The sequence below is a fragment of the Rutidosis leptorrhynchoides genome, chromosome 3 (genome assembly GCF_046630445.1).
Source record: "Rutidosis leptorrhynchoides isolate AG116_Rl617_1_P2 chromosome 3, CSIRO_AGI_Rlap_v1, whole genome shotgun sequence".
NCBI lineage: Eukaryota > Viridiplantae > Streptophyta > Magnoliopsida > Asterales > Asteraceae > Rutidosis > Rutidosis leptorrhynchoides.
The window spans coordinates 584,862,635-584,886,975 of record NC_092335.1 but is presented as its reverse complement, the minus strand read 5'-3'; the positions used below and the strand labels follow the sequence as shown (position 1 = coordinate 584,886,975).

At 35.6% G+C, this 24,341-nt stretch overlaps 1 protein-coding gene across 1 annotated transcript; it reads right to left on the bottom strand.

Moving 5' to 3' along the window:
* Positions 1-7,953: 7,953 nt before the first annotated feature.
* On the bottom strand, positions 7,954-9,393 carry LOC139902156 (uncharacterized). The gene is made up of 3 exons (XM_071884808.1): positions 8,869-9,393; positions 8,330-8,676; positions 7,954-8,218 (listed from the first exon to the last, which is right to left on the bottom strand). The coding sequence occupies exons 1-3, from the start codon at positions 9,391-9,393 to the stop codon at positions 7,954-7,956; spliced, it is 1,137 nt and encodes a 378-aa protein (XP_071740909.1).
* Between the last annotated feature and the right edge of the window lie 14,948 nt (positions 9,394-24,341).

Here is a 24,341-nt window from a genome sequence, read left to right as displayed (position 1 = left end):
TCACATCCTTTGTGATCTTAATGCAATCCGAATCCCTATCGAGAATGGTGAACCTTTGATCGTCTATGGCGATAAGAGTTGCACCGGACTCAACCTCGTTTCGTGTATTAAAGTTAGAAAACTACTCCGTAAGGGTTGTTTTGCGATCCTTGCTCATGTTAAGAAAGTCGAGTCCGATGAGAAGCACATCGATGATGTGCCAATTGTTAGTGACTATTCCGATGTATTTCCCGATGAATTGCCGGGTCTTCCACCTCATCGACCGGTTGAATTCCAAATCGATCTTATTTCGGGAGCCGCACCCGTAGCACGTGCACCATATAGACTCGCTCCATCCGAAATGCAAGAATTGCAAAGTTAAATCCAAGAACTACTTGATCGTGGTTTTATCCAACCTAGCCATTCACCTTGGGGCGCTCCGATTTTGTTTGTTAAAAAGAAAGACGGATCCCTACGAATGTGCATTGACTATCGTGAACTAAACAAATTGACGGTTAAGAATCGATATCCTCTCCCTCGCATCGATGACCTCTTTGATCAATTACAAGGGTCTTGTGTATATTCAAAAATCGATCTCCGCTCGGGTTATCATCAATTGAGGGTTAAGGGGGAAGATGTCTCCAAAACCGCTTTCCGGACTCGTTATGGTAGTTATGAATTCCTTGTCATGCCATTTGGTCTCACTAACGCACCGGCGGTGTTCATGGATCTTATGAACCGCGTGCGCAAACCGTATCTTGACAAATTCGTTATCGTGTTCATCGATGATATTTTAGTCTATTCGAAAAGCGAAGAAGAACACGAGGAACATCTCCGACTTGTGCTTGAACTCTTGAGACAAGAACGACTTTATGCCAAATTCTCCAAGTGTGAATTTTGGTTGAAGGAAGTTCAATTTCTTGGTCATGTTGTAAGTGATCAAGGTATTAAAGTCGATCCCACGAAAATCGAAGCCATTAGTAAATGGGAGACTCCTACTACTCCTACTCACATTCGTCAATTCTTGGGTCTCGCCGGGTACTATCGTAGATTCATCGAAAACTTCTCTTTGGTTGCACGTCCTCTAACCGCATTAACTCACAAGGGAAAGAAATTCATTTGGGCGACCGAGCAAGAATCCGCGTTTCAAATCTTGAAGACAAAGCTAACCACCGCTCCTATCTTGTCACTTCCCGAAGGCAATGATGATTTTATTGTATATTGCGATGCCTCAAAACATGGTTTTGGGTGTGTATTGATGCAACGGAAGAAAGTCATTGTTTATGCCTCTCGACAACTAAAAATTCATGAACGGAATTACACGACTCATGATCTCGAACTCAGAGCCGTTGTCTTTGCACTTAAAATATGGAGACACTATCTTTATGGAACCAAGAGTACTATCTTCACCGATCACAAAAGCCTTCAACACATCTTCGATCAAAAGCAACTAAACATGAGACAACGACGGTGGATTGAAACTTTGAACGATTACGATTGCGAGCTTCGTTACCATCCCGGGAAGGCAAACGTAGTAGCCGATGCCTTAAGTCGAAAAGAAAGAGCGGTGCCCCTTCGTGTCCGAGCCTTAAACATCACCATCCACACAAACCATAATAGCCAAATTCGGGTAGCCCAAGATGAGGCTCTCAAGGATGAAAACCTTTCACACGAGCTCTTGAACATTCTCGTCTCTCGATTCGAAATTAGGGAGACCGGACTCCGATATTACGCCGGAAGGATTTGGGTGCCTAGTTATGGGAACCTACGAAGCCTTATTTTAGATGAAGCCCATAAGTCACGATACTCGATTCACCCCGGTGCCAATAAGATGTACCACGACCTTAAACAACTATATTGGTGGCCGAACATCAAAAGGGATGTAGCTACTTATGTTTCCAAGTGTTTGACATGTTCCAAAGTCAAAGTCGAACACCAAAGACCGTCCGGACTACTTCAACAACCCGAGATTCCGCAATGGAAGTGGGAAAGGATAACGATGGATTTTATCACCAAGCTACCAAAAACGACGGGCGGTTATGATACCATTTGGGTTATTGTTGACCGTCTCACCAAATCCGCACACTTCCTTGCCATGAAAGAAACGGACAAAATGGGGAAACTTGCACAACTTTACATTAAGGAGATCGTATCCCGAAACGGTGTACCTTTATCGATTATCTCCGACCGAGATGGCCGTTTCGTTTCTAGATTTTGGCGTACTTTGCAAGAAGCATTGGGAACGCGTTTAGACATGAGCACCGCATATCATCCACCAACCGACGGACAAAGCGAACGCACAATTCTAACCTTGGAAGACATGCTACGAGCTTGAGTTGTCGACTTTGGAAAAGCTTGGGATAAGCACTTGCCTCTCGCCGAATTCTCCTACAACAATAGTTATCACGCGAGTATTAACGCCGCACCATTCGAAGCATCATATGGCCGAAAATGTCGTTCTCCTCTTTGTTGGGCCGAAGTAGGCGACAAACAAATCACCAGTCCCGAACTTATTCATGAAACAACCGAGAAGATCGTTCAAATCCGAGATAGGCTTCGGACGGCCCGGAGTCGTCAAAAGAGTTATACCGACAAACGACGCAACGACCTCGAATTTCAAGTCGGTGACCGAGTAATGTTAAAAGTCGCACCTTGGAAAGGTGTAATTCGTTTTGGGAAACGCGGGAAGCTAAATCCGCGGTATATTGGTCCTTTCGAAATCTTGGAGCGTATTGGAACCGTTGCTTATCGTTTGGATCTTCCGCCTCAATTGAACTCCGTTCATCCTACCTTCCATGTATCTAACTTGAAAAAGTGTCTTGCCGAACCCGATATCGTCATCCCTCTCGAAGAACTTACTATTGATGACAAACTTCATTTTGTGGAGGAACCGGTTGAAATTGTGGACACCTCCGTCAAGACATTGAAACAAAGCCGAATCCCGATTGTCAAGGTTCATTGGAATGTCAAAAGAGGACCCAAGTTTACTTGGGAAAGGCAAGATCAAATGCAAAAGAAATACTCTCACTTATTCCCGATTCCGGAAATGCAAAATTTCGAGGAAGAAACAACAACTACTACGCCTACTTAAATTTCGGGACGAAATTTCTTTTAAGGAGTAGGTAATGTAATATCCCGCCTTTTTCCGTTTACTTTTCCGTTTAACTATTTAAAGTCCGTTATATGATTATGACAACCCTCGTTAATACGCGTTTTAAAATATCTCGTTTAGGTAATTCACGCACCCGCAACCGAACTAGAGGGACCATTGTTGCCAAGAGAGCAAAGAGGTGACTAGGTCAACTAGTCAACCCTTCACTCTCATCCATTCATTAATTCTTTTTCTTTTTCCTTTTTCTCTAACACTTTCACCAAATCTCTCAAACACCACTTCAAGGATTCATCATCCAAATCAAATCGAGCAAGCATCCATCTAAACAAATTGCATATTCGGAATCCTCTCATCTTCCTCTTCGATTCCATACCGATTTCATCAAGTTTGGGTAACTTTCTAAAATCACTAGATTTTGTGTTCTTGATGTTTTTAACTTATAAAGTTGTTAATTAGTGTCTATGGCTCAAGTCTAACATGAATATATGATTTATATGTTTGATTTCGTTATTTGAAGTAACTAGTTTGAATATGAACTTTGGTGTGTTTGATTTGGTGATTTGGTTGTTTGAATATTGTTAAAAGTGATAAATGCATGTATTAAATGTGTTCCTAGTATCACTAGCTTCAATTTGATGTGTAGGTTGTTTTAGAAAACTTCATAAACATGATTAGTGATTTTGATGTTGTTGGTTAGGGTTTGATAGAATTTAATGTGAACATTTAATGCTTTGAATGACATGAAATGTTATTTGTAAGTGTTAGGTTGTATTGTATGCTTGATCACCTTCGAAACGGCATATCATTCATGTAAATTGGTTGCCGAATCATCAAATTTCATATATGAACTTGAATGCATTTAATGAGGAGCCTTGAATGTGATTTTAGTTGTTGTAAAAGTAAATGTGATTGTTGAAATGTGTTTAGTTGTTTTCCTTGTCAAAATACCTTTCCGATGATATAAGATAAATGTTTTGGTTATTTGCGGGTCATAAATGGTGATTGTTTGAAGTTAGGTTCGTGCATAAAACTTAAAAACTGCCAGATTTCTCTGTACAGGTAATGGCGCGGCGCGCCATATACCCGCGCGGCGCGCCAAAGTGGTCTGTCCAACTTTGTCAATTTTCGAATAATGTTTGCTATGTTACGCACCTCCGATTCACACGTAACTTGTTCTAACATGCTCATACATGATTAAAAACCTCAGAAAAATAGTTCGGGACCCGACCCGAACGTGTTGACTTTTTCGTTGACTTTGACCGACCAAAGTTTGACTTTTTGTCAAACTTAACCAAATGATTATGCAACCTTCCTAACTTGTTTATATACTTGTATCTTGCATGAAACTTGACAATTTGATTTCACATGCTACATAATCGAGTCGTAACGAGCCGTAGGACTAATTGAACATCTTTGACCTATCGTGTTTACCGTAATTGATACGACCTATTTGTTTAGGTCAAGACTAGCACTATCCTTCGCACACGTTACTTTGTGAAGTACTTTTCATACATGCACTCAAGGTGAGATCATAGTCCCACTTTTACTCTTTTGCACTTACATTTGGGATGAGAAAACATAAACGTTTCTTTTTATTAAGTGAACACAAGTACAGGAAAACAAACATTCTACATACGAGTTTGAACAAAAATCCTCAATTCGATTATCATTAGTTACACTTGCCGGGTGTAAGCGAGAACTTATGTTATATGGCCATATGGGTTTGACAAACCCTCATTCAAACGGTTCGCTACCGTTTACGAATGAAATGTATTTTCGAGAAACAGTGTATGTTCTAACACTATTGTGATGGGGTTCTATGGAAGGAATGTTAAGCATTGATAATTGGGTGCTCGTGAAACAAACTTTTGGAATGTATTACTATTATATCATTGTTGCAAATCTTGTGGTTCACTTGTACTTACTTACTCAAACCTATGATTTCACCAACGTTTTCGTTGACGGATTTCTATGTTTTTCTCAGGTCCTTGAAAGCTACTTGATACATGTTTCTGCACTCTTTTTGATACTTGCTTGGATGTCGAGTATACATGCATAGTTGGAGCGTCTTTTGACTACTTTAAATTGTGTCGCATAGGTTTCATTCGTACGTTAAACATTGTAATGTAACTAGTCTTTGAACTACATTTGTAAACTTGAAACATCCTTTTACTTATGAAATAGATGCGACATATTTTGGTCAAACGTCATGATAAAGACTTATGACCATGTAATGGGACCTACGTAGACGGCGCCGTCAAACATGATTTGGTCGGGTCGCTACATAATATCTTGAAGGATACAAAATGTAGGGTGTAATAAGACAGAACAATTTAGTTCCTTTGTAACGTGGCTAACGGACAACAACTTATGGGACAGGGTTGGAATAAATAAGCAATTAGATAATTTCATAGTCGGAGTAATTTTAATTTTTCCACCCCCTTCAACTTGTACAACACCCCCATTGGCCGTTTGAATTTTACTAACTCGCGGTTTTGACTGAGCATAAAAATCGGATTTTTCAAAACTCATGGTGTGGGTAGCACCACAATCAAAAATCCATTCGCTATTCTTAATATTATTTGAAATAATATTGGCTTTTCCAATATTAGTTAAATTTTTATTTTCGAAATTTTGATCCTCAAAAACGTTAGACTTTTGGGAATTTTGGGCCTGACCTTTCTTTTCGTGTTTTAGACCAATATGTGGTTCTATGGGTTTTAGTTTATTAGTCCAAGTCCTTGGGCCCTTGTGACTTTCTGTTCCCCTTAACCATCCCTTTGGACTGAACAAGCCCAATTCCTCCTTTTGTATTAATTAACCCATTTTCCCTTTTAACCTTTTCTGGCCCAATTATCATACGATTCAATCCAGTTCCCAATTGATTCCCTCTCATAAACCGATGCACCTTGTCACAGGTATCCATAGTACCACGCGTTTTCTGTTCCCCAGAACACTTCACGTGTTTGTTACCCCCAAAAATCTCATCTTTATCAGACTCATCTCTATCATCTGATGAATATGATCGGTTCTGGTTTATATCAATTGTCGATTGAAGAGGGAGATTTAATCTCTCTTCCTCTTTTTCGATCATTTGAAGGCAGTTAAAACAATTTTGATTCCTCCCTCTATTCGATTGATGGTGATTAGGGCTTTCCCTTTTCACTTTAATCGATTGATGTGACTTAGGGTTGGAGGAATTTTTTCTTATCACTTCTACCCATCTGGTATGTGATTTTTCTGGATAATTAGGGTTTGAGATTTCTTTTCTCACCCATTTGTTGGTTCTGTCCGAATTAGGGTTCGGGTTTGAGGGTTTTTCCCTCACCCAATCATCCCTTTTTAATTGAGGCAAATATTTATAATTCGAAGTACCTTGTTTATATTTCTGAGATGATTTGGAGACTCTGTTGTCGGTAACCTCATGGTGGCCGCCGGTTGTCTCTATTGTCATCACAACCCTTCCACTTTTCTCCTTGTTCCACCATTTGGGATAACCAATAAGTTTGAAGCATTGAATTACCATGTGATGTAACATACCACAGTACACACAGTTTAATGGTTGTGGTAGCTCATGGTGGTTAATGTCAATGGTTTCTGTTCTGGCAGTGGTTAATGGTTGGCAGAGAACTTCTCAGTACGTTCTTTCAACTTGTTTTCAACTTCTCGGTACGTCCAATCTTGACATGGTAGCTTGGTTTGAGCTACCGTCACTTTTGGACATGGTAGCTTCAATTTTGGTAAGTGATTGAGCCATTAATACGTATCTTGATCAATAGATCGATACCTTCAGCTCTGATACCATGTTTCGAATTAAGATTTATGAATGTATTGATCAGTTTGATATATAACTTGAATTGATACAATTGTTGTGTTTCATTTACAAGTTAATGTGTGTTTATATATACAAGGAAACATAACAGCTATTTCTAGATTTAGTAGGATCCATAAAACACTTTTGGAACCACTTAATCATAAAAGGAAACTAGCAGACTTTGTTCTCGTTAACTTTGGCATCTTGCTGGTCTTTGTGTCCTTATTCAAAAAGGGAAATGATGTGGTTAAAATCTGATCCCAATAAGTCAAATAATCAAAACAGGTTATTTGACTTTTGTTGACTTCTCTTAATCGTTGCATTCTAACACCATCTAGTAAAAAACCATTTAAATCTTTTAAAGATTTTGTAGTATATCGGACCCACGATTATCAAATTACTTCTCTGGCCCTTACTGGTGTTTAAATGGGGGAGAAATTTGATGAATAAAGTGATTTGGATCAAACATGTAAAATTTGATATGTCCATTTTGTATCAAATGAGTTAACTTTGGTACATGCAAACTTACAAAGGAAACGTTTTGAGATTTAAATTTGAGTTAGCAAGTCAATTCTGTTGATACATCATTAACTTAAATGATTCCCATCATAAATTTGATAGCGAGGCTAATAAGGCTATGCTGACAAAACTAGAAGAATGATCTTAACTTGAACCAAAATAGCAGAAACATGTTGAGATTAAATTATAATATTATGCAACCATTAAGAAAATATTTTTTGATGCATTAAGCGCTAGGAAGCAACAATTAAATTCCTATGAAAGGAACATAATTAAACAAAAATAGAGCATAAGAGATTTTCCGAAGAAACAAAACAACATCAAGTACTCTGCTTTAAAATCTTCAGTTGATGCTCAAGGCCTTGACTCAAAATGGAAGAAGATATCATCGACGCATAAAGCATTTTTATTCCCTGCAAATAAAAAAGTTTGATTTATATGCAAGATCACATATATATGTAATTAACAGCATATATGTTAATCCACATTCAGTTAATAAAACAAACTCATAGTTTATGTTATACCTCTTTCAAACCAATGCCAACCTTGTGACGTTGAATGTCATTATGTGAACATTAGACTTGCTCAATATAGTAATAGTCGAAATAGATGAGGATGGGGTTATGATCAAGTCATCTGTTACCATAAACATTCCCGAAGGCTTCAACATTTCTTCACCTAATCTTGGATCGTTAAGAATCACATACTTACCTGGACTATTCCTGGAAAGCCATTCGCCATTTTTCGAGTATAAACGTTCATATGCCTTTCGGTATACCTTTCCAGTGGGAGCGCTAGTTTTGTGTAAATATATTAAATGAAAGTTACTATTTCGTAAAGGGAAGATCAGATTTCTTGTAACTTATCGCCCGAAATAAATACGTTGCAAGACATCCTTGTCTGACCTAAAGTATCTTTGTTGACTGATATCAGAAATGCTTTTATAAATATTGTCCATACAAACCAGAGAAGAGTTACCCTTCATTAAATGACCGATAAAAGTTCCCAAGGAGATTGCTAAGAAACCAGAAAGAAAATCAACAAAATCTTCTTCGGCTTCGGCAAATAAGACTTTTCCGGTTGATTTTTGCAAACAAACTCGAATAAACATTTTACATTCTTCTTTTTCCTCGGTCAATTTACAAAGATCAAAGATACCATGCTGTGTAGTTACTAAATCTAGAGGTGGATACAAAAGTAGACACGTTAGCGGAGAATTGCACGTTAATGACAATCTTAGAAGATCGAGAATCTGAAATACACAAAATGAAACATTAATAATAATCACAAAAATATAAATTATTAAACCTTGATTATGCAGGTTAAATGTATTTATTGTATAGATATTGTCATGTCATATAGATACCAAATATATGACATGACTATCTATACAATAAATACATTAATGAGATATATACACATTAATAAAATCCATATATGTTACCTGTTGATAACCGAGAACAAACGTTATCTCCTCTATATGACTCATGTCGGTAACTTTAAGACCTATAAGCAATTTTATGCAACACCCCGAAGTATAGGGCATAACACGAAGATCATCAGTAACAATGAAAGTAGAATGATCAGAAACAAATACCCCACCTCCTTCACATACAATATCATTATTATTAACAGAGATTTCTTGATCCATCGTCCTGAAACAATTAGGACAAATAGCCTTACAACAATTAATGAATCTTATCATGTATCGAGCACAATCCGACCTTTGGCATCCGAAGTATTTTTTTGGTTCAGTGTCATCAATATTCACTCTAAGCTTTCTGCAATAACCCGAAGAGGGACTTCTGAGATTCAAAATCGAATACTTGCATTCTTCATTGAAAAAGAAACAATCTGAAAGATCGACTAAGCTTTGGTACAAATTGTTTAAGCTCTTGAGTACTTCAATATCTTTTTTATCAAATTGTTTATGTAACAGTTTCGCAATTGCACCCAAGGGCAATGTCATGAAGCTGAACAGAACGTCAACAAATATGTGATCAGCTTTCGCATACACCACTTTGTTTTTCTATTTGTCAACAGTTACTATTATTGAAATTTTGGACTCGTCTGTCATTGTAGACGCCATATTTTTTTGAAAATGAAACGGGAGAAATATGAGTGATACAGTCCTTTTTTGGAGATTTTAAAATGATGTGTTTAGTACCAGATTCAAAGATTGCTATTTAACCGTTTATAACGTTTCTCGGTTTTATTTGTATTTGTTTGTTTGATTTTTTGGCTAGTAGAAGAAATGTTTTTTGCTTAGTCCCGGATAGAAAGAGTGGGAAGTAATCTCTTTGGTTATAAAAGGAGCTTATGGGATTACATCCAAATTGCACCAATCAATACACTTTAAGTATTTGATTATTTCTTTCTTTCTTACCCTTGTTTGAGAGTTGTATTAGTTAAATATTTTGGAGAGTGTAGTTGGCTTAAGAGAGTCGTCTATATCATTGTAACAATTTGTGATATAGTGTATTTCTCTCTTTGGGGGCCGGTGGTTTTTCTCCTGTTTTGGAGTTTCCACGTTAAATCTTGTGTTGTGTATTGTTTTTATTTCTTTATTGTTTTTCATTGGGCGTTTGTTGGGAATTAGTGAGGCCGTAATTTCCCAACAACTGGTATCAGAGCGTCAGGTTTGACGAGAGTCTCGGTTATAGGAGTCGGAGTATGCTCTGTGGTTGCCATGAGAGTGGATCGTCCACATCAGAAACGAGTTCTATTGATCGTATAGGGTATTTGGTTAGACAATATTTTTTCTGATTCGTAGTAATAGTTGGATTTGTTAGTGGCGAGTTGTGGATTTCCGATTTAAAGGGTCCTGGCTACCTGCTACATCTTTTGGCTATTCGAAACGTGAGCAAAATCATAGAAAGTGTTGTTTATAGGATACGGATACGATGTCGAAGTTCAGTCCAATGAGGTTTGATGTAGAGAAATTTGATGGGATGATCAATTTTGGCTTATGGCAGGTTCAAGTCAAGGATGTGTTGATTCAGTCCGGGTTACACAAGGCATTGAAAGGTAAACCCACCTTTGTTCCCGGCAGTGATTCTAGCAGTAAGTTCGATGAAGAAGAATGGGATGATATGAATTTGAGGGCAGCAAGTGCGATTCATTTGTGTCTTTCAAAGAACGTGCTTGCAAATGTGCACGAGTTATCAACGGCAAAGGAGCTTTGGGTTAAACAAGAGCAGTTGTACCAGGACAAAGGCATCTCAAATCGGTTGTGTCTTAAAGAACAATTTCGTACTCTGCGTATGGATGGGGGTTCAAAGATTTCAGATCATCTAAGTATTCTTAACGGTATTGTTTCAGAACTGGAGGCTATTGGAGTTAAAACGGATGATGATGATAAAGCTTTGAGGTTGATATTATCTTTATCATCGTCTTATGAACACATGAAACCTATTTTGATGTATGGGAAGAAAACTCTGAAGTTTGAAGACGTTACTAGCAAGCTCCTATCCGAGGAGAAAAAACTGGAAGGTAATGGGGTCTCGTCATCAGGAGATACGATAGTGTTGTGTTTGGATAGGCGAAAGAGAAACTCTGGGAAGAATCTGGTATGCTGGAGGTGCGGGAAGACTGGGCATGTAAGGGTTAATTGTCCAGGTGGAGCTAATCCGTCAAATGGCTCCAAAGACGCTAACATTGTCTCCTTTTTTACGGAGAGTGACGAATTCCTCAGAAGTCACACCATCCTCATGGTGTGTCCGCGCCACCATGAAAAGGGATGTTCGTTAGCGGTTCCACAATTTCACATGGGCATTGGTTTGGCATTGATGCAGGTTGTGTGGTGGAAACTGATGTTGTAGCTGATGAAACTTCCAGGGAAAGCCAAACAGGAAGTTGCACCATAAAGTTTCAGCTGGTTGTTCAACAACATGTGCCGAGGTGAAATGCTTGGAATGTGATATTCTAAGTGCTATACTCTTAATGGTGGAGTATGATAATTCTTGTTAAGAGTTATGATTGTCTGTGATGACAATGATTGTCGGGTCTTGACAATGTTCGATGAATATGCAAGTTTTGTCTATTGGGAGATAATGTCAACGACATGAAGATAAGGATCTTGAAGTTGTCGTCGAGGAAGCGTCTACATCGGTTATCCTTGCAATGTGGAAGCATGGTTATCTTCTTCTATCCAAAAGGTGGAGATTTGTTGATTTGATTTTTTGGCTAGTAGAAGAAATGTTTTTTTCTTAGTCCCACATCGGTGGATGGAAAGAGTGGGAAGTAATCTCTTTGGTTATAAAAGGAGCTTATGGGATTACTTCCAAATTCCACCAATCAATACACTTTAAGTATTTGATTATTTCTTTCTTTCTTACCCTTGTTTGAGAGTTGTATTAGTTAAATATTTTGGAGAGTGTAGTTGGCTTAAGAGAGTCGTCTATATCATTGTAACAATTTGTGATATAGTGTATTTATCTCTTTGGAGGCCGGTGGTTTTTTTCCTGTTTTGGAGTTTCCACGTTAAATCTTGTGTTGTGTATTGTTTTTATTTCTTTACTGTTTTTCATTTGGCGTTTGTTGGGAATTAGTGAGGCCGTAAATTCCCAACAGTATTAAGTGTATTTTTTTTTTTTTTTGAAAGGCTTGTATTAACTGTATGTGTTAAATTCATTGCTTCCTTTTTAATATATTGAAACTTGTAGGCGACTTCTCGGAATACATGTAAATGCATGGGAAGCCCAAAGAACTTCGGTAGCCTGCTTGCTATTAAATAATTTGTACATTTATTTGTTGCTGTTTTAACTTTTTGAGGATGAAATGATATATGGGTTCGGCTAATTGTGTGGGAAAGTCCAAGATTCTGTGCACCATTTGTTTTTTCTATGTGAGTATAGTAAAACTGTTTGGAAGAATATGAAGTTGAAGATGCTTTTCAGAGGTATTCCAGACCAACAGCAAGATATACTGCATGCTTTAGCCCAATATCCATATACTGATAATATATGGAACATCATCAACAGACTAGTACTTGCTACTAGTGTTTAATACATATGGCAAGAACGAAATTGGAGGACTTTTAAGAATGTTAGAAGAACAGAAGAGGAATTATGCAAGATTATCCAAAGTTATATTCAATCGAAGCTTATGGTGGTGAAGGTCAAGAAATCAATTGCAGTATTGAGGCGGCTTCTATTTGGAAGTTAAATTGGGTCGATAACCAATTTGTTTTGGATTGTGTAGATGTTTTTTGTTTTGTGGGATGGTTTTGTTTTTGTATGTTGGGCTGTGGTTTGGACTTAGGGTACATCCGGTCCATGTTTTGATGTTTGAAAATTAATATATTTTTGCCTATTACCGGAAAAAAAAAGGTTGCATAGTGGCTGGATCTGCTACACTAAATGAAGGAGTCCACTCAAATAAAACGTGGGTGTATGAGTCGGTGTATGTATACTTTTAGTTAGACAAAATTACGTTCGTCGTCCTTGAATTTGTATCCAGTCTTTTCAGGTCATTCTTAAACTTTTTTTTTTGCTTAGGTCATCCCTGAACTTCTACTTTGTAACTCCGGTCATCCTTCCGTTTATATTCTGTCCAATTTTTCTGTTAAACCGACTCATATACGAATCATATGAGGGTATTTCAGTTTTTTTTGTCATTTTCTAAAATAATTTAATTTAGTATTATTTTTATCTTTTTTTCTATTTTTCACTTCCAAAACTCATTATTTTCTTTCTCTTCCATGTTTTTCAGATCTCATTTCATCTTTTCTCATCTCCTTCCCTTTCCAAAATTAAAATCAAAGGTAGAGTTTAGATCGGATGAATCATATATTCAATCACCACTATGGTCTCCACCTTCTGCAACCACAACCAGATTTGCGAACAAATTAAAACCCACCTGTAAATTTCATGAAATGGAACTTCCATGTGTTGATCTGTTGGGTCAACTTTGATTTAATTTGGTATAATTTCAATTCTGTTGATATGTTGCAAATTAAAAACCAACCTCCGAATTTCATTAAATTTCATGAATTTATGTTTTTCAGATCCCCATTTCCAGCTTATCAAAAATCATGAACTTCGTAGAACCTGAGTTGATTATAAACCAAAAGAAGTTTGCAAATATTCGTTAACCAAAAAAAGTTTACTGTCATTTGTGATCTGATGTTGGATGATAATTAATTCCCGAAGTCAACATGGCAATCATTTTTAATTTCCATTCAAAGGTCTCTGATTTATGTGGTTAGTGATATTTTGGATTTGAAGTGTTTTTACTTTTGATAGTATTATGGATTTGCAGTTTTCACATCCGGTTATTAAACACTATAATTAGTGTTGCAACGCGTCAAACGATATACTTGGAACATAATAAAGGTGTTGAGCATCTTGCATCAGTCCAGGCTCTGTTGCAAAACACCCCGTCTCGAGCCGTTGCGACGCCCGTCTAGACGGTTTGGTGACTAACCCGTCCCGTCTCGAAGAAAACCGTCTAATATGACAGTCAACGGTCAAAATTCGGGTCAAAGTTGAAAAAAATCAGGTCAAAGTCGGTCAAAATTCAGAAAAGTCAGAAAATCGGTAAAATCGGTGAAATATATCGTATTTTAGTTTGAAATTTTTGTATTAAATTAACGATGGTAGCAATTATGGGTACAAATTAATCAATTAAAGTTTTTAGCTATAAAATGTGTGTACATATATGCATTTTTATATTTATATATTTAAAAGTCAACTTTGGTCAACGTCCGTCTCGACCCCCGTCTCGACCCCGTCTCGAACGTCTCGACCTTTTTAGGACCCGACCGTCTCGACCCCGTCTCACGTCTTTTGCAACCTTGAGTCCAGGTGACATCTTGTATTGGAAATTCGTTTTTTATAAATTGTTTATAGTGTCTTTTTTAAATTAATCTTGATGGCCGGAAGCGTGTTGCAAAAGTCGGCCGACTTGGCCGACGTGTCTGCCGATGCGTCGTTTTTTAGGCATGGCCGATGCGTCGTTACAAAAAGTCGGTCAAAGGTAAAAAGTAAGTCAAAGTCGGCAAAAGTCGGTCAAATTCGGAAAAAAGTCGGTCAAAATCGGTCATTTTTATATTTTTATATATTTTTTTTTTGTGATATTGTTAATAATTGTTAATTGTTCATGTTTATGGTAAATATAGTTTATATGTTAAGATTCAATCTATATTATATTATATATAAATATATATTTAATAAAAATATTTTAAAAAGTCAACGTTAGTCAACGCCCGTTGCGTCGTCGTTGCGTCCGACGCGTCGATTTTTAGGCATGACCGATACGTCACCGACTCGCGTCTTTTACAACCTTGGCTGGAACTGAAAAATAATTTCATATGGGTTTTATCATTATCATATATAATATAAGAGAGTGGAGAAGATGATGTGAAAATGATAAAAATTAGATATAAAGAAAAAATTACTCCCGTCGTCCCTCAACTTGTAATCATGTTTAAAAGGAGTAAACGAGTTAAAAAGACTGAAATACCCTCACATGATTCGCACGTGAGTCAGTTTAACGAAGAATTTGAACGGAATATAGACGGAGGGACGACCAGAGTTACAAAGTAGAAGTTCAGGGATGACGTCGGCAAAAAAAAAAAGTTTAAGTATGACATGAGAAGACCGGATACAAGTGAATTTTATCTTTTAGTTACTCCGTATTCTTTTGGCTATTAAATAGAAGTAAATAAAGTGATCTAGATCATTTGTAGTTTCAGTTGATTAATGTAAGACAGAAAATTGCCTCAAAACTTTCTTGTGTGTTGTTATTATCGTGTATACGAAAACCAAATAGCTGATCATCGTATATTCGTATCAGAGCTTCAGGCTCATACCCAAATATGATGTTTTGATGACAAATTCCTCATGAAAGCTCCTAATCTGGATTAATTCATATAATTGATGTTTTGTCTTCATCAATTCAATTATCATCGAATCACCATCGTCATCTTCTTGTTCATTCAGATCTGAAATTGATTCTCACTTTCGTTTAGATCGTGTTCTTCAGATCTGGGTGTTTTGTTCAGATCTTGTTCTTCAGGTTTGGGTGAAAAACCTCTGGTAATCTTTGTTCCCGGTAAGAGATTTGAAGATGATAAAGAGTTACAATTGATTTGAGAAGATATGAAAGTTAATTTCAGTGAATTTACAAAGTATACTTAAATTGTTAGGCTTAAGATTTATACCTAAATCATTTTACGAAACTCCGAAAGTGTAGTTAAATGAATGAAGTTGATGGTTGGGTTGATAATGAAGAGGATGATGGGTGCAATTTTTAAGATAGTTCATGACCAATCGTGTTTTTTTTTTTTTTTTACTAACGATCGTTAATGAATTTAACGATAATTACCCCAATTTAACACTTTTTCAAATCGTAGTCCTTTTCTTGAGTAAAATAAGTATCGAAATCCTTTTCAGACCTAGTCAAATTGAGGGTTACTTTGATTGTTAAATAAGGTAACTTAGGTTATATTTACGGACAATTTGCCCTTTTTTAGAAAAATAAAGAAGGTGAAATGCGCTATGTAATCAAACTGAACAGTAAGGCCCTGTTTGGCTCGTCGAATGTTTTTGGATGGAATGGAATGTGTCAAAGGAATTGGAATCCGAAGAAATTGGAATTGATAAATTCCATGTAATGTGAAAAATGTGTTCTATTTTACATGGAATGGAATTGAATTGAATTTTATAAAATAATTAAAAGTTATAAAAAGAATTACGTTTCTAAATTTTGTATTCATTTCCAGACTCACTTTTTCAAAAAAAAAAAAAAAAAATTACTCACTTTTTCAAAAAAAAATAAAAAAATTTAGATTCGCGATTTGAGAACGCGTGTCGAAAACGCGCGTTTTTTGCCGTGAAAAAGAGCGTTTTCGGGCGCGCTGCGAGATCGCGTGTTTCGTATGCGCTGCGAAAATGCGTTTTTCCGGACACGCTGCGAAAACGCGCGTTTTTGCAGCGGATCCAAAAAACCGCATTTCTGGACGCCCTGCGAAAACGCGTGTTTCAGCAGGGGATCCAGAAACGCGAGTTTCCGGGCGCGCTGCGAAAACGCGCGTTTTCGGACGCCCTGCGAAAACGCGTTTCCGGGCGCCCCGCGAAAACGCGCGTTTCAGGGCGCCCCGCGAAAGCGCGCATTTCCGGGCGCCCTGCGAAAACGCTTCACGCAAACTTGAGCCGAAAACGCGCCCCGTAAACACGCTTTGAAAGCGCGACACGAAAACGAGCACCAAAAAAGTGACCCGATCCGCGAAAAACGTCTAAAAAAACGCGACTCGAAACGCGCCATGATAACGCGGCATAAAAACGCGACCCGAAAATGCGGACTGAAAACGCGACCCGAAAACGCGACCCAAAAATGCGCGTCGAAAACGCTCCCTGAAAACGCGCCCCGAAACCGCGCGCCGAATAGCTCCCTGAAAACGTGCCTCGAAAATGAGCGCCAAAAAGGCGCTCTAGAGTCGCGACTCGAAAAATTCAATGTTGAAAGGAATTCAAATCCATCAACATCTTGAAGGAATGAACATTTCATAGATAAAGGAATCTCAAGATTCCAAGTAATATAATTCCTTCCAAATTATGTCAACCAAACGGAGCGGTTTAAGGAATTCAATTTCAATTCCATCAAATTCCTTTGGAATTCCGCGAGTCAAACGGGGCCTAAGTTTTGGTTACTAATTGATCATATAGATAATCTCAATGTGTTTTATTTTTTATGAAAAGCAGCCAGCTATATTCATAGTTGACTTGTAATGAGAGTCACTAGGTAACCATATTTTAATCTTTAAATCACTCAACAAGTTAACAATCCAAAGTGAGCTCATTGTGATATATTCAGACTCTAGGAAATTTAGATACGATGAGTTATATTCTAAGCTATCGAACAAATATTAATTAATTTACATTATCAAGAACACAATCACAACGGTACAATCAAACTTCTTCGACCAGAGGAGCACACACGAAAATAACACCAAACATAGAGAGTTTTACAATCCAATCGAACTATTACTTGAATCAATAACACTCATACTCTTAGTTCAAGTTGATTGAACTATTATTCTCACAAAACGAATAAAATGGAAAAAAAAAAAAAAAAAAAAAAAAAAAAAAATACCCCAATTCTCTCTAGATCGAACATGAATTTTTTTTCCAAGTTCTTAGGAGTTTTATCTTCTTCATGAACTCCTATTGTTTTACTCCAAAGTTCTTAGGAGTATAAAAGTGCTCAATTTTTTTACGATAAAATAAAATAATAATAATACTTATTTTTTATTTGCTCTTATCGTGCTACATTCGTCTAGTGAAACACCGAACTTCAATAAACTTACTAAGACCATAAATAACGGGGTGGCACCCCCTGTCAATTGACGCCTAAATCTAAGTTGGCAAGTGAGGTGGTCAAAATCTGACGCCCTAACACCCCTTAACGCACCGTTGGATCTGACGCCCGACAGAGCGTCAGTCAAGCAGCTGAAAAAAATAAAAATAAGGCATTAGAGTTTTTTAAGCTAATCACAGTACAACACATATTTATATTTATATTATTAATTACTAAAAAATTTTCTTCCCACTCAACTTCTAGTCATATTTTACATCACCCACAAATAATTCACTCACTCTAATTTAAAACTCAGTACTATTTAACTTGACATTATCATGATCAAAAACTCACCTTTATATCAAAAAGTACACTAACTGAATCCACGTCATTGTTAGGGTTATTTGTGGTCTAAGAGCACTAGGAGTCGTTCAGTGTTAAATTCCAGTGTTAAATTTAACACTGGATTTAACACTGAGGTCAAAATAGGGGAAATCGTTCAGTGTTCAATTTCAGTGTCTAATTCACCTTTTTAATATATTTTTTAATTATTATTTAATACTTATTATTATTATTATTATTTAATATATATCAAATTACAAAAATAAATTAAAAAAAATATAATAGAAATTTCATTAATAAAAAAATACAAAAAATAAAAGAATAAATGTTATACTAGTATTTAAGATATTTAAAACATTAAAGATCTAGCCCAGCTTCTATTTAAATCTAGCCCATATATTATATGTAACAACCCAAACCAATAACCAACCGAACACGCGAAAGATTTTTTTTTTTTATTCAGAATAGTGCGCCACGCGCACCACCTCAGGGTGCGCGGCGCGCACAGACCAATTTCAGTTCTGTCCGGTTTTGTCCATTTTCAAATAAAGATCTCCTACTTCCCGACATATTTAGACGAAACGCTTTTCACAACATGATATAATAGTTAAAACTCACACGATTCAATAATAAAATAAGTTTTACAAAAACGGGCCCACATATGCCGTAATACGAGTTTCATACAAAAGTTTGAGTTTCGACCACACTAGTTTAAATTCCAAACGACACTATGAGCATGATGTTTGGGGTTAAACTACCCAAATCTCGGTCGATCTCCAAAAGCTATCACATCCAAAAGAGTCCCCTAACAAACAAACGGGATCTCTAATCTGTACGAATGCCCTTACCCTTGTCTCCACCGGAGCCTATAAAAATATAAACAACGAGAGGGTAAGAAAAGCTTAGTGAATGCAATAATTATACCCATATATATATAATATACCTATTTTGCAATCACTTACACATATACCGCATACACGCTAGCAATACAATTAGCATACCATCTCAAGTACAAAGCTAATAATCTCCAACAAACCGCTACTAGCGTAAACAATAACATATAATCGACATAATACAATATGTTACAAAACAATACACAACCATGGTTAACCATTCTCGCGTCATGGTGCTACCGGCTCTTTGGTTCACACCATACGCATCGGTTATGATGCTACCGGCTCTTTGGTTCACATCACAACCCGAGTCATACTCGCGTTAAAGTGCTACCGGCTCTTTGGTTCACACTCTAACAACTCGTGCCGTAGTGCTACTGGCTCTTTGGTTCACACTACAACACACGTACTATGACGCTACCGGCTCTTTGGTTCACATCATAGCACAATCGCACATACTATGGCACTACCGGCTCTTTGGTTCATACCATAGCATACAAATAAATACATTATATACATACGCATATAATCATTCCACTCACCTTAACGCCTTCGGTGAATGTTTTATACTTCCGCAAGCTTCAAGGCAAAGTACCTAATATGATAAGTACTTCAATCAACACACAAACTAGTTGGACTAAATACCAACAATTCACTTATGTGCATTTAATGACTTAAATGCATTAAATGCCCCATTTTCACCAAAATCGCCCATTTAAGGTCAAGACCATCATTAACCACTAAAAGCTAGTGCTTAAGGTCCAACAATACTAACTAAAACACAATATGGGTATTTCATATCCATCTTTCCCAACTAGGTCAATTGTTACACACTTGACCATTTTAAAGCCAACACACCCATTTCGGGTTATCCACTAACCCAATAACACCCATTTACTTTAATAACTAGGTGTGCTAGTAATTAACTAACCAATTATGACTCAAAAACCCATTTATCATTTTGAAACCCTAGGTTAGTCATTCTTGAGTCCTCATGACTCAATCTTACCCAAGAACACCCAAAATCACCAAATATGGGTTTTATGTTCTTCATTTACTCAAACCCTAACCTTACACAAAATCAAAGTAAGGAAATCAAAGTTAGAACATACCACTACAACCAAAACGTAGCTAGAGAGGAGATGAACAACTTTATAACTCGAGCTAAGACTCAAAACTAGCTCCTTCTTCCTTTGCTTGAGCTTTCTCACACAAGAATCTCAGCCTCTCTCTCTCTCTCAAATTGAAGTGGATAGGATTAGGTTGTTGGAAATGGAGTGAATGACACCCCAAGTGTGATAACCCGTCCTTAATCCACCTGGACGAAGTCATCATCATCTGGTCCCATTGCGAGGTAATGACCTAATTATGTCATGAATGACTCCAAATAATATCTTTCAATTGAGCAAATGCACAGCGGAAGACTTAATTCATACCTGAGAATAAACATGCTTAAAAGTGTCAACCAAAAGGTTGGTGAGTTCATAGGTTTATCATAACAATCATTTCAATATATTAATAGACCATAAGATTTCATAATCATAAATATAATACACTCGCAAGTGTATGTAAAGCATTCTAAGTGGTTGAGCACTTGGTAACCATACTTAACATTTAATCAACGTCGCATATTCCCTTTATTATGAAATCTCCCTACACCGTACCAAGTGTAGTAATGAAACGAAGTACTGTGCAACCGTTGAATACTGGTCGTCCAGCCCGGTTGGGGTTGTCAGGCCCGATAGATCTATCTTTAGGATTCGTGCCTACCGTACATAGACAAGTAGTTTAATGTTACCAAGCTAAGGGTATATTTCTGGTTTAAACCCACATAGAATTTGTTTTAGTACTTGTGCCTATTTCGTAAAACATTTATAAAACAGCGCATGTATTCTCAGCCCAAAAATATATATTGCAAAAGCAATTAAAAAGGGAGCAAATGAAACTCACATTACTGTATTTTGTAGTAAAAATACATACGACGATATTGAACAAGTATAGGTTTGGCCTCGGATTCACGAACCTATATCAAGTATATATATTAACACATATCTCATTTAATCAACTAAGTTTACTTATATTTTATAATTTATTAATATTAGTATTTTTAAATATAAATATAAATATATAATTTAATTAAAGTTTTATCAATATAAATAGTAATATATTAGTTAATGACATATTAGTATGTAATATTAGTTGACTTGTAATGTATTTTTGTATAGATAACATTTGTTTGTTAAAAATACTAATTATAATAATAATAATAGAAATAATAATAGTAATGATATAAATAAAATGATAATACTTTTAATAATAATGATAATATTAATTTAAAAAAAAACGTTATATGTTAATAATGATAATAATAATAATAAAAGTGATAAAATAATAGTAATAATAATAATAATATTAGTAATGATAATAAAGATAATAATACTTATACTGATAATGAAAATGACAATTTTAATAAAAATACTTTTGTTAATAATAATAATTTTTAAAATGATAATTTTAAGGATAATACTTAATAATTTTAATGATAATACTAATATTACTAATAATACTTTTGATAATAATAATACTAGTAACAACTATCACAATAAAAATAATAATAATAATTATACCTTTGTAGTATTAAAAAGAGTTAAACTGTCCAAGACAAGACTCGAACCCGCGACCTTTCATTAAACCCCAACACTCCAAACCAATGGTCTGCCAATTGTTTTCCTATTGTAAATCATAGAGTAAAACCTTTTAACCTATAAATGCCTTCGGCCCAACAGACATTACAAGGTCCAACAGAAACCCAACAAAATAGTCCATTTATTGTTAAAAATTACCCAACGGGTAGTCCAGTACACATCACAGAAAGAGTTAATTTATACGCGTCTTTTCTTTTTATTTATTTCGTTGGCGACTCAAAACAGATCAAGAAGAACAGAAGTAAATCCGAAGCTATCATGGTGGTTCATGAGGTCTTCGATTCATCAATCGATCAAGCAATCGATTCATCAATTGATAAAGTAGGTAAGTAATTTATCGATACTCTTAATTTATTCATCCCTCTGATAGCAAGGTTTTGTGGTGGTGGTGTTTTGTGGTTTGGTTGAGAATTGAAAACAGAAACAGAGTTAGTTGTTGCAACGGTTCACCATGGTTATGGTAACAGAAGAAAAGAAACAGAAATCGTTATCATTGGAAATAGAAACTGAAGAGTGAAGATGATTAATGGTGTTGAAATACTTAAGGAAGGTGTGAGTATAGTTTGGTTTGGGGCTCGACTGAACAGAGAAAAAAATGCAGTAACAGCTAGCTGCAAATCGAGTATGTGTAGTAGTTTAATTCAGTTTTTCGAACAACAGCAAATAATAATAATTATGGTGTTCGATTCTGATTACAACATAATAATGAAATGTACAGACGGTTCAGTTCTTTGGTCACAAGATGTTGGTGGAGATGGTGGTTCCATGGTGGGTGGTGTATTCACGATGGTGGTGGGTTTGAGAATTAGAGGTAGTGTTGGGTTTTGTGATGGTAGTTTATAATGGACAGGAACCAGAGATATAATCAGTGATGGTGTTTCAAAGGTGGTTTAGGTGTTGTAGTTGTTCTATCATTTGCGTTTTCTTTAACAACCCTCCAAGATTGACAAAACATATTGTGCTCGTGATTACCTGATACAACAATCAAAATTGATTGAAGTTTGGATCCTAGCCATAATTGCTCGACAGAAACAAGAAATGTGAGCTGGAGGAGAAGAAAAGTTACAAAAAAAAAATGAAAATGATTGATAACTGAATCACTTAATTGAGTTTATATAATATGAATAACTAATAATATAAATTCCTTTATATTAATTTTGTAATAATAAATAAGATAATAGTAATGTTATTTTTAATAACACTTATCATAATAATAATAATAATATGTTAATATTGTTAATAACAATAATTGTAATAACACCAATAATAACAATAATATTACAAATTACATATAGCAAATTTCATATAATAATCTTAATAATACTAATGATACTAATATTAATAATATTAACGAATGTAAAAATAATGTAACAATTATAATTAAACTTGTAATTACATTTAATATAATATACATTATTATCTTATGTGATAACATTTATTTATATATTTTTAAACAAGTATATTTAATATAACTTTATATATTTACAAGTAATATTTATATACATATTTATATATATCTATATATTCTTAAATATAGTTTCCATTACATCGCATTTTATTTTAGTTATTTTACAATATAAATTCTAATAATTAAGTTATATAATATTCCAAATTATATTTCAAATTATAAATACCTATTTAAATATATATATGTTATCTATTTACAATTAGTTGTTCGTGAATCTTCGGGAACCGTCGAAGGTCAAATGAATATATGAGAACATTTCAAAAATTTTGAGACTCAACCTATTAGACTTTGCTTATCGTGTTAAAGATATTAAATTGTATCGAGAGTTTCGTTTAAAATTAGTCGGAATTTTTCGGGTCGTGACAGTACCTACCCGTTAAAGAAATTTCGTCCCGAAATTTGATCGAGGTGGTCATGGCTAACAATAAGATTGTTTTTATGATGAATATGAGTTAATAACTAGAGTTTTATCACCATTTAGTAATAGTGGTAAAACAATTCGATTATGTGAAGCGTACGAGTGAAGCTGTCACAAAAGAGTGAAATGAAGTAAATAGAGGTTCGTTTTAACTTTTGACGTAGTCACTGTTGAATTTCGGAATTCAAGGGATTTAAGGAAATCTTCTAATCAGAAAGAAAATGTAATAACACTATTTATTAGCAACTGTTGGAATTACGGGAGAACAGAAATATCAAGGAAATATTTCCGTGATATGTTTAGAGCTTAAGTAGAATGAAAGAGTCGTGTAACATGACACATGATGAGGGTATGATCTGTGAATCATCACGTTCCATTAGAAACTCAGCATGAATTACTGTAATATAATCACGTTGGCCAAGCGCATTATATTATACTAACTCATGCTTCAATTCCCAACACTTCTCCACAATTTATTCATAATTTATACATAGATTTACAGAAGTTTCCAATATAATGGAATACATAAAACACAAAGAAGTAGGTAATTTCAGACACAAAAAAAATATTTATGAAAATATCCTCAGAAATATCGAAGATATTTATGATGACGTTTTGGAATTTATAGGTTCGAAGGTTGATGAAGAAAAATTTTCCGCAAGATTATAACATGAGTACGGAGCAAGGTATTCTCTAAGGATTTCATCGGATATAGAGTTATCTGGATTCCTTGAAGATAGGGTTTGGTCCTTGTATTTGTTCTTTGTTTTCTTCACGGTTAGCTCAATCCGT